Raw genomic sequence first — 12,296 nt, forward strand, 5'->3', positions numbered from 1 at the left:
AAGAGACTGCTTTATGATCACCAGTGCACAGTATCCATTGTTCTAGCATGGCTTTAGAAACCTTACCATAGGGCTTTGTGAATAATTAGGACTGCTGTAGAGATGAGGAACTTCATTGCTAGTTACCAACTCTTAATTCATATAAAACTATAAATATGCTAAAAGCATTTGAAGAAATCAAAGCTAACATATTAACAAAGTCAGACTTCAGAAGCTGCCATACAAAGATGCATTAGGTTTTCTTGGAACTGGAGAAAGGTAAAAGCACAAGGCCACTATTAAGGCACTCTTACAGGCTAAAAACATTCTAACACCATTACATTTCATTTCATTACTGTTTTGATGTTTCCTCCAGTAGCTACAAAGCTAATGCATCTTTTTTCTGAGCTCCATTTCAGGTCTTGGTCTTCCCCTTTACGGGAGTAGTTGAGCCATTACTGAAGCCTGTATCAATGAAAGAACCCACATCAAGGGACTGGTATGAGATAGAGAGGTAATTCTAAAATACCACATTCACTAAAGGATTTTAGCACATGCTCAGTTTTAAGTGCTTGAATAATCCTTTTGATACCCTGCTAAATCTCTGCTTTAAAAAAGGACGTCTGAGGGAAGAACTTCTGTTTGGGAAGTGAGGGATCAGGGGAAGACACCTTCAGTGTCAGGGAAGAAGTTTGAGAATGTAATGTAAATTATTTTACAATTAAAATGCTGGATAATTTTTGGATGGTAGGTGCTCTGCTGCCTAAATTTCAACACCACTGAATAACACAATATTGCACTTTTCCCTTCTATCCTATTTTGTGAATATCTATGAAGAGAAGGAGAATTTATTTATTAACTTACCTGGAGACAACCTGGGACTGGAACCACTGCATGGCTGGTTCTTGCCTATGGCAGGTTTCCCACAGCCCTCAGGATGCGCTTTCACATTTTTGACATCCAACCACACCCTGAAGAAAGAACTTAAAATAGAAGAGAGCTCAAGTGTAAAGGCAGACAGAGCAGGCTGTACATTCCTTCATTTCTTTAAAGATAATAAATATAGAACAAGAAATTAAAAGTAGAGAGTGTAATGAGAACTTTAAAGTTTTCCTGAAAACCGACCTTTTACCTCCCACAGGAAAATGCAATAGGAGAGAAGAGAAGGAGCTGTGTAAGTAAAGTGGGTTTGCTCTGGATTATTACATGCTAATTACTTTGACAGCTGCTTCTGAAGCAACATCTATGCTCAGTGCATATGCACTCATTCCACTGTGTCTGTCTCTGTAGATCTAATTCTGTCAGACTGAGTTATAATTTAAGATTGATGGGAGGAAGGGAGAAGTCTGTGTCAAGCAAAAGGTAGTCCTAAACAATAAGAAAGGGGGAAAGATCCTTAGCAGAGCTATTTAGGAAACTTGGATGAATACTGCGGATGCGATTAGAAGCAATTGGTTAAAGGCTTTTCCACATCTTGTTGTGCTTCCCGTACATGTATGCATAAAAAGAAAGCATGCCTTAAAAGAGCATTGCTCATGTATCAAAGTTTCTTATACTGAGCATTGAAAGATCTTAATCGTCACTTAGTGACTTTGGTGTTGATCCCATTTCTGTATAAGTAAATTGAAAATAGATCTTGTTATTTTCAAATACTTTGAATATCAATGAATTCCCTATTTACTGTATGTTGCTGACTCACTGGATATTTGAGTCATTATGGGCCAAGTCATGAGGTGTGATTAAATCTGCCATATAGCCAGGTTTTCCCAGACATGTTGTCCTTATTTCCAGGCAGAATAAGAGGAATGTGATTATTTCTTCACGCTTGTCACAAAGTCTTGTCAGAGTTCCCTTCCCTTCCCTTCCCTTCCCTTCCCTTCCCTTCCCTTCCCTTCCCTTCCCTTCCCTTCCCTTCCCTTCCCTTCCCTTCCCTTCCCTTCCCTTCCCTTCCCTTCCCTTCCCTTCCCTTCCCTTCCCTTCCCTTCCCTTCCCTTCCCTTCCCTTCCCTTCCCTTCCCTTCCCTTCCCTTCCCTCATATGGGCTCACATCATGGGACAAATCCCTACGGGGTTGCACACCACCAGAATGGGGCAGAGTGACTGAGCCCACGCTCACCAGCTCTGCAGAGCAAGTGCTGCTACCCCATCACATCTGGACATGTCAGAGCCACCACAGTGGTGCCTTGGACCTTCTGGATAGAAATCTAGGAGCCCTGCAAGCACCAAACCTCCATTTTAGTTGGTAGTAATCGGGGACCCTCAGGGACCATCAGGGTCTCACAGAATCGAGTATTTTGGCTGTGTTTTTTCCTCTGCCTGTATATGCCTCTATGCTTATTAATTCCTCCTACTTTACCAACAAGACACAGAGAAATCTTTCTCAGGTTGACTGGTGACATTATGGAGATGGAAATAGTGAGTAGGAACTGGACTTTCTTCAAATCCATGTTAATAGGCTTTTTATATAGTTGCTATGCCTTCACATATTGCAGCCATGCTCTCAAATCCAGGGAGCTCTTAAGGAGGCAACGAGGAGGCTCATTTTACAGCCTGAGGCACCAAGAGGATCTCATGTCTCTACTAATAAGATTCTGGAGTTTACGTCTCCTCACTGGTCTTCTAAGTTACTGATTATTTTAAAACTTCAATAATTTATAAATAAAAAGTTTAAACTGTTTTCTGACATTAAACTGTTTCCCATGTGCTTGGTGTTGCTGGGAAAAGAAACCCCACTTTTAACATAAACAACTGCTTCTTTTAGGAATGAGGTCTATTTTTATTAAAAGACAGTATAAAACTGCGTATGGGTTAGGGCTTTTCTTCTGCCTTTATATCACACCCTTATTGCCTGTTGGGCTGACCACAGTTTTGGGAGAATCACTTGGTTAGTTCTAAATATAGCGTTGCATCTGCCCTTAAATGGGAGTGAAGGGGCAGTAGCCTTTAGAGAGGGGAATTATTTTTGTTTTCCTCAGCCAGAGTTTACTAAGCTGGGAAAGGCTGGTCTTCCTCTCTGCTTTGCAATTTTTCTGTATCCCTTGGTAAGTCCATTTTTCATCTAAGTTTTTCTTGTTCAGAATAAATGGGAGCGATTGTGGGAGGGTGTTGGGTGCTTTTCTGTAAAAAAAAATTACCTTCTTAGGGGAAAACAAGCAATAAGCAGGACACAGATTGATTTATGAAAAGGCAAACAAAAAAGTAAAGTGGAATTTCTTTATTCTGTGCATAGTCATCTTGATTTTATTGTGTATTACATTTCCTCTGTTTCTTTCTGCATATAAAGAACTGCATTATACCAATCCATAGCTCTATTTGTATATGTGCTTCTCCAATTGCACATATATTGGCAATGCCACTTTCTTGTGTGCTTATACTGTATAAAGAGACAAAACATGATTTATCTGAAGTATATGCATAACTAATTAAGCATAAAATCCTATAGTAGCTGGCAAAACTGTCTGACATGCTGAAGAATAGGATGTAGCCAGGAGAAAAAATTCTACTTTTATTTTTTGTCTACCATACTTTCAAGTACATGTCTTCAGAAGATGCATTTCTGGTGTCTGTATTGCTCTAGGTTATGTGTTGTGTTCTGTGCCACATGAAAATTCCAGCTAAATACCAGTGATAGAGTCTTGGGAAATCACGTTCATGCTCTTGAAACTATGCCTGTGTGTTGATAATACCTGTGAGCCAATGAAAGTATCGTAATGAAGGACAATGAAGGTTGGGATGATGGCAAGTGACTGACTTTTGCTATCTCACTGTCTCACATTCCTTGCTGTCCAGTTGAAGGGATGTAGTACACTCACCAAGTGAAGGGAAATCTTAAAACTTTATGGAAACGTTGTGACTGTTTGTGCATTTGGAGTGTTAGGATGGCAAAGTTTCAAGTCAATGTGGCCAAATTCAGCCTAATTTAATTCCCAGTCATGTAATACCATGAATTCATAAGAAAGTGTCTACAGAAGTACTCTCTCTGGACTATATACAGTTTAGCTTATAACGAGGATATGGCAAGAGAAGTCAAACTGGGGGCTTCCACTCCCTTCCATCATGAGAGCCATAGAAAAGCCAAAATTACATTTTTTAGACTCACAACAATGCAGAAACTGGCGCTCCCCTCCACAACAATGACCTCACTTGATGGAAGGGTACCTACGGCTCTGCCTCATACGTATTTGCTGCAGATCACAGCTGGTGGTTAACTCCATCAAGGGCTGTGGCTATGACGATGACCGTGACCACCCATGGTATATTCCAAATTGCTTCCTCACTAACCATTATGGCTAGAGGGTGAAGAAAACCATTCAGGGACTATTACAAGGTCAAGGTGTGCATTCTAGCTTATAATACACGTGCTATAGCCAAATGATTGCATTAAGCTGCTTAATCTACCTGTATGTCTTTGTAAGCGGAATCACTTGATGTAGTGAAATGTTAAAAGTCTACCCATTCAAAACATATGAAATTATTAATAAAGAATAGACCCATCTGTGATGGCCAGCATCATCAGCTGCTTGAAAATGTTGCTTTGCTGGACATTCAGATGACTAGAAATTGATAAAAGAACTCCATTTTTAGGTTTAATGAGAAGAGTAATGCATGTGCTTCTTGGGATGATTTGAACCAGATTGAACCTGTTGTCCACAAGATTTCTGTTTAGAACTGATTTGTGATACTAGGATAATGCTATTCCCATACAAAGGAGGTATGATCAGTAAAAAGTAAGACAGCTATGATGTAGCTAAAGACATCAGAAAAGACAAGGAATCTCAAAGCTTGCTGAGTAATGTCTGGAATTCCGTATGGTTTAAGCAAATGGGAATTCCACATACTTTTTTAATTTCAGAAGCATTTGTATTCTGTTGTCAGAAAAGTTAAAACTGAATTCTTATTATGCAGAAGGAAAAGCCTCTTCAATGGGAAAGACAGAAGCATCTTAAAATGACAGTAGATTGTGTGGTTTTTTAAGTTCATCCTTTTTCATACACAGAACATAATTTTCTGCGTAAGATCTAAATACACACATGCACACAGAGATAAAAGACTGGAGAGACATAATAGCATTTTAAAAGTTTATTACCAAAATGGGGAAGATGTTACTGGACCCTCTACATCCCATTCTGATTTAGACTGTAGTGTCTGTGAGCTGCGTAATGATTCATGCTGGTTTTACATGATTTCCACCAAAGTAAGTTTCTCAGGGGAAAATGTTCTTATGTTATTATCTACTGCAGTTTCTACAGGATTGACATAACCATCTGGAAGGGACCACATGTTTTCTGAGGCAATATGGTAATTCTTTAAACTGGTCATTAGAAGCAACTGGTGACTAGAAGGTGTTTTTTTTTTCTTTTTTCTTTTTTTTCCTTTTATCTTTCATTGTGGTATATAGGTGGTATGGAATTAAATATATTTTATCAGTTAAATATCATGGGCTTTAATGTACCATGGAAGTATAAATTGGCAAAACAGGGCTTCCTAAAAACACTTAACTTTGAACAATGTGGAGAACAACAAGCAGAACTACAGATGGGTAGAGGAAACAATGCCTATGTCATGGGAAAAACAGGACAAACCCTCAAGTCAGTACAAATGGTCAAAGATATTTAAGAAAGATGAGATACAGAGGAAGATCAAGAATGAAGATATGTGCGTAGGAGCAGGATGTACTGATCTTTCAGGCAGAATGAGGAGGATAGGCTACGTGAGGGCAAACAAGAACACACAAATCATTTTTGGCACTTCTGCAGATGGTCAAGGACAGAGATGAGCAAAGAAAGTGCATGTTGCATGGTATAGCATTGACAGGTCAGGCAGAGAAAGTACATGCTGTATAGTGCATTGCTCATGACAGGAGCCTCCTGAGTCAGGAATGCAAGTTGTCTATCTATGGTGAGCACAACCGTGTTCTTCTTCCCATGGCATTTGTCAATCCCATCCATCAATTTATTTGGTTGTGTGCCTGCTCTCTGAGGCTATGTGAATGATCATGCTAGAATTTACTGCCTGTCCTTTAAATCTTAAATTAACTCACTTATCAAACTAACAATGTCTATATCAGACCCTTGGCTTCTCTGTTCAAGAATGTGGCCCCTTGTCACGTGGTCCTAGATTATTGCTTTCTATTCAGATCAGTATTACTATGGCATGAAACTATGCATATCCTGGCCTGAAAACTCTGCCCTTTACTCATGACCAAGTATAAATTGTTCTATACATGCTACTAAGCACGTGGAAATGTATATTTGTGTAAACTTATTTGAACAATCTAATTCACCTGTGTTTTATATCATTAACCCTTAAGGACATTTTGGCTGACTTAATATTTTTGTTTGGGTTTAATAGTCTTCTGAGTGGTTTATACAGCACATAGATTAGTGTAGTTGAGGTCCTTCTGATGTTCCCAGCATTTAGAATCATAGAAATAAATAGGAATAATAAAAAAAAAAAGGTAGGAGTACAATGGCTCTCTGTTCCACCAAAAAGTAAAGGTCGGATGACAGACTAAATGTTTTAGGACCATCTTGTCCTGTAACTCTAGGTCTTTTTCTTGAAATCCAGGGATGTTAATAAGATCTGCATAGATGTAGTTCAAGGGTTGTTTGTGACATACAGGCCATATATTTCAGCAAGTTCTCTGTAACTCTTGCAGTCACATACCAGTAGAACTTGGTGAATAAAACTTGAGATTTGCTTTTTCATTTGTTACAATTATCCAGAAAATTAATTTGTCTTTCTCTTGGCCTAGTTATGCATTTTTTTTTGTTGTTGAATTTTCAATTTCCCATTGGGAAATGTTTTTTTTTTCCCCAATACCTCTGCCGGACCACTGCCTGCATCTTGCTTTTGGGTCAGTTCCACCAATTGACTTGCCAGTATAATTAAGTCTCCAGCCACTACCAGTAATAAAATCTTGGTTCACCTAAATCGATAACTTCAGTGGGGCTAAGCTGTCATTTGCATATCATGTTGTCTAACTCTGTTAGTGGTAGGTTGACTAAATATTAGTATATATTTCAAACATCTCACATAAATGTGTATCAGTGGAAAACTGAGAAAACAGTCAACACATTGTTCCTAGGAAGACAGTAGAAACTTCTCTTATCATTAACTCAAGGTACCCTACATGCTCTGTAGACTCTTCTGAAGCTGGTTTTACAGTTGGGCTGTGATTTTGCTCTTCAGATACTTGTCTTCGCAGCACTATTAAGTATTAAATACATACTCTGCAAGCATCATTGTAATTAACTGATGATGATTATTACATTTGGAATTGTTGCCAGGCAGCTCCCCTCTGTGTTAACAGAAGGCAAAATGACTCTGGCTGCTAACAAGCTCAGTTAATTGTTTGTATGGAGGCTGGGAGTGGATGGCTACATTTGTTTCTATTCTAAGGGTGTTTGGGTAAATGTGAAAAATATCTGAACCCAAATTTTGAGAAACCCTGGGTGCTGATTAATAGAAGAAGATATGCTAATTAAAATGTAAGTTTTACATTTAGTGGAAAAGGCTGAACTGTAAATGACAAAGATGTTTTCTAATATCTCAAAAATGAAAATACCCAGACTGTGATCCATCCAGGCACAGGGGTATTATTCTGCAACCCTTATACATTAGATCTCAGTGGGAGTTATATACATAGCAACACGTAAATTGCATGTTGATAAATTCACAGAATTCTTTAACTGGGCCACATGTAAACATGAGTAGCACTTAACAGCTGAGTCAGCTTAATCTATGGGTTTGCCCTTTGCACCTTCATTTAGGTGAAAAGGCTAATTAAAAATAGAAAAGAGGGAACATTATACCATTGACTGTCCAGTTAATGTATGAACTAAGGGGGAAGTCAAATGTCATATACACAATAGTCACACAGTTAGGCAGCAGGAAGAAAACCAGTATTTGATGTCTGCAGGTATAGCATAATGTCACATACAGATACCAAAACTAGGAGAAACCAAGGCTGCTCATGTTCATGTAACTAAGACAATGTGTTGTATGATGAGTTAATAGGTCCATGTCAGCTCAGGGTTGCATGAGGGCACCTAACTAAGCTAGCATCTCTGCAAGGTGCTGCACCATGCTGTACTAACTTGGGTCATGTTAACTTTCTTATTTCTCTAGAAATGTGGTAATTTATTTCTTTAATGTCCCATAGTAATGGTGTAAACCTGTTTTATTTTTGTCTTGCAATGTCTGATATTTTGCCTAAAGCTCTCATTCCTGAACGTGTGACTTGTCGTTCTCATATCTCTTGAAAAAGGATTGAAAAGGTAACTATAGGTTATGCAGAAGATGCAGCTATCAGGTGATAAATTGTGAAAACTCATCTCTTTAGATCTCATGACTTTCTTTAATAAGATGTATCTGCTATTAAATATACCTACTGTCTTCTCCTGCAGAGACCCTTCTCTTGGAAAAGTAAAACTAGCTGATGTGAGAACATCATGACTTGGGGGCATCTGAATCTGCTTTTGAATACCTGAAACTAACAATCAGACACAGCTGGAATTTATTACACTACTTAATCAATAACTAGCATTTCCTTTTCTTGGTAAATACTATATAGTGGAAATATGGTATTTACAGGTGTTTTACCATGTTTAGAAGTTCAATTTCTTAGCCTATGAAACATGGGGTTTTTTTTAATTAATTTGGTTTTAATTTTATACCATTCAGGCAAAACTGCCAAACAAACACGTAAAATGAAATGACTTGCTAAACTAAGAATTGCAGTCTTTCACTGAATCATCTTACATTCTTCTTTCTAAAAATATGACATGTTGTATAAGAAATCTAGCTCTCATTTTTCAAGAGTAAATTGCTGCAATGAAATGAAGAAAATAATTTCTTCTGCATGTACAATATGTCTAGTAATACAATTAGAAAAAATGTTAGCAAGTCACACTGTAAAAATTCATGCACAAGTCTTGATAATATCTGTAATTTTTCGACAATTTTATCATTAATTCCCATTTTCAAATGGGGATTTTGCGAAATGATTTTTCAAAACATGCGATACTAATAAAAATTCCATTATGTGACAGAAAATATCATTAATTTCAGAATAAGTAATAAACATTTAGAAACCTATTTTCAGCAATATTTTATTAAAGTACATTGATTGCATGTACTTTTCACATAGTAAAAAGATTAATGAAACCAAAAAAATTACATGGAATTTGAAAGTTGACAATGAAGTAGTGACTGAATTTCTTCAATTTTGAACTAGATCTCATTTTACCAGAAACCACTTTTTTTTCTGAAACAGTTATTAACTGAGTTTTAACATGAGTATTGTTCACTTTTGTCCCCAAAGCACATATCTCCAGGTATTTGATAGGAAACAGAACACAGCCTAAAACTGCTCAGTACCAGTGCCTTTGAAATTAAGAGGAGCTCATGTTGTATCTAAATGAGTTTATGAGATTTCTATTCAAATCCCTTTGAGCTTTCATTTTATATGCATCATGAGGCTGCCTACTTATGGGACTTTTTGTGACAGATGCAGACTTTTGGTGTAGGTCTAAGAATTTCCATCATGGGCAGGTTCTTCTTGGCAGGGCCCATGGCCGGGCAGGTCCGGGCTGTAAGGAACTGGAGACCGGCCCTGCTGCAGCGTTGCTGGGGCAGGGCTGATGGCCCCAGGAACTGAAATGGGGTCCTGGGCTGTGGGCAGGGTGGGGGGAGCCCTGGAGGAGGTTGGGCAGGGCCAGTCAGGTGCACTGCTGCCCCCAGGGCCCTGACACCCTCTTAACATGGCCCCTGGATGAGCTAGTGTTGCTTCACTTCCAATGGGTAGCCCCGAGGTGGGTCCCAGGTCATGCCTTTGCCCTTGCCCCAGCTTCTGGAGTGCAGCTGGCAGGCTGCGCCTCAAATGGGAGTATAACAACGGGGGCGTTCCCCTTACTTTTCAGGTGGAAATTAGATGTTATTGCAGGAATTTGCCTGACTAAAAACTTCAAGGTTTGGCCCAAGCTGCTTTATAGACTTTGTATTGGGAAATTGCTTCCTTTGTCACCGAAGTGCAGCCATCTCTTGGAGATCGTATTGGCTGTTCAGTTGTTCCCTGGAATCCCTCACCGCCATTTAGGCCAAGTGGCCCAGGAGTAGAGCCCCACATCCAGCTGAGACTGTAAATGGGACTTATTCAGTAGACTGTAGTTACACAAGCTGGCACCTACTCAGGACACAGCTGGTAACATTCCCCACTTTTGCAAGAAGTTGTCATCATATTTCTAATGCACCTAAAGGGATGTGGGCACCTCCAGGTTATTTTATCACCATGGTTGGGAATTTACTTAACCCCAACTCAGTGGTAAACATGCTTTTCCCACCCATACCACTTCTGGGAGCTCCCTGAACGTTTCTGAGAACCTTCTATCCAAATACTGATCAAACTATACCACGTTTTGGAGAAAGTCCACAGGAGGACAACCAGAATGATTGGAGGTCTAGGAAAAATAACCCATGAGAAAAGGTTGGATGAGCCAGCTTTGTTTAGTTTAAACGAGAGCTGAAAGGAGATGCAAACAAAATCTTCAACAGGCTGCTGCAAAACTGGGTGAATAAGGTCTATTTTTTGTTGTCATGGTGAATTGGACAAGAAACAGCATAAATTACAACAAGGGACAAAGTAAAAGGTTTGAAGAGCAGAGAGCTGAAACACCCAAAAAGCTGTCAAATTTCCATCCCTGGAAATTTCTGTGGTGTTGTTAAATGGCATCTGCAAAGAAGGGGAAAATGATCTGACAAATTCTCTTCTAGCTCTGTGGCTGATAAAATACATCCTGAGGTGCCCATGTATATCATTGATGGCTCTGTTTGTCATAAATTGATGGAACTTTATACATTTGTACATGTACACACATGTGTATGTATGTATGTAAAAATATCAAACCTAAGTGTCTGAAATATATGGCTAAATGTGATTTCACTCTCTGCAGGTATTACTGATTGTAACAAACTGAAGTATGTCATCAGTAGCCATGCCATTTTACCAGAGGAGGCACAAGCACTTTGATCAGTCCTATCGCAACATTCAGACAAGATATGTACTTGAGGAATATGCAGCAAGAAAGTAAGTGCCATGTATTTCACGTACGGAGCATAGAGAGGTTTCTATTTTGCGTAATCAGGTCTTAGAATCAAAATATTTAGCTTCCCCCTCTGCCCCCTAAAATTGTGATTTGTTCAGAATGGTAGTTTTCCACTTCCTTCCGTCAGGATGCTCCTTGCTTATAGTCTCTCGCCAGCACAGCTAGGCTTTCTAGCTACATTGCAACTCACCTACACGGACCTTTTAGCTCAGGATCTGTCCTGTTTACTACCTCCAAGTTGCAAAGTCTTCCTTTTAGGCTCCAGTTGAAACTCCAACTTAAGAGAAACTGCCATGAAATTTATTGTAAATCATAGAAACAGTTTTTTACCCATTCTTCCATATGACATGAGGATATTCCTTCTCCTGAAGTTGGCTAATCCTAATTATAGTTTTTGTCATTCAATTTCCTTTTTTAAAATTAAATAAAAGTTTAACTCCTCTCGTGAAATCTCAGAGTTTTAGCCACAAGATACACATTCTTTGTATCTCAAAGCCTGGAATCTTGGTTGCTTAAGAATCACTGTCCTCCCTCCTCAGTAATTAAGATGCCTAGCCAGCTTAACTAGCTGTCTAGCTTGTCCAGCTTCCCCTGTGAAAGAGAAGAGTTTATGCAGAAGGTTACATGAAGTATAGAAAGGCAGGAATATTTAGAAATAGACAGCATTATAGGGATTCTGTGTGATTTGTGTGTTAGACAGGGTGGTACCCTTGAGGTTCACTGAAGTGCTATCATAGCACTTGAATGATTGGAGACTGACATAAGTATAAATTTAATAGAACTGAATGAAATAAAATGCCTAATGATCCCCAATGACAGATGATGGGCATTAAGCCCTTGAAGGACAAGTGAGAATCAGCACCCTATGCAGTTAGTGAGGAATGCAAAGTAGCTTTCTCACTGAACAGTGCTCAGTTATGGCATTCAGCTCATTTAAAGTACTTTTTTGACTTTTGTGAGTTCATGTTTTACCAGAATTGCTGAGTTATAACAGTGTCTTTTGTTTCTTTTATATTTGAAGGGCTGCTTCCAGACAGGCTGCTTATTATGAATCACCTGGCTTGGGAAAAACAACATGTAGACTCTGTGCCAGGAGGGCACGCACCTTGGCTCATGAAGCAATACAAGAATCCAGGAAAAGGTAAAGCTCTGTTGGTCCCATCTGACCTGTGTAGTGGCTCTGGTCCCACTTAGTGTCACTCTTTTGCCAGGG

At 39.0% G+C, this 12,296-nt stretch overlaps 1 protein-coding gene across 2 annotated transcripts in view; it reads left to right on the top strand.

The window, feature by feature from the left end:
• The window catches only part of MYOM2 (myomesin 2), a 95,887-nt gene that overhangs the window by 4,837 nt on the left and 78,754 nt on the right, over positions 1-12,296 (top strand). The window contains exons 1-3 of one of the 2 annotated variants that reach the window (XM_076332904.1): positions 2,912-3,019; positions 10,931-11,064; positions 12,105-12,224. In XM_076332904.1, coding sequence (XP_076189019.1) covers positions 10,958-11,064; positions 12,105-12,224 — 227 coding nt within the window. In that variant the 5' untranslated portion in view covers positions 2,912-3,019; positions 10,931-10,957. Of the gene's footprint in view, positions 1-2,911; positions 3,020-10,930; positions 11,065-12,104; positions 12,225-12,296 lie in introns of those variants that run through there. The other variant, XM_076332905.1, reaches the window with a different exon arrangement.

This window comes from Aptenodytes patagonicus, chromosome 3, assembly GCF_965638725.1.
Source record: "Aptenodytes patagonicus chromosome 3, bAptPat1.pri.cur, whole genome shotgun sequence".
In the NCBI taxonomy this organism is placed as follows: domain Eukaryota; kingdom Metazoa; phylum Chordata; class Aves; order Sphenisciformes; family Spheniscidae; genus Aptenodytes; species Aptenodytes patagonicus.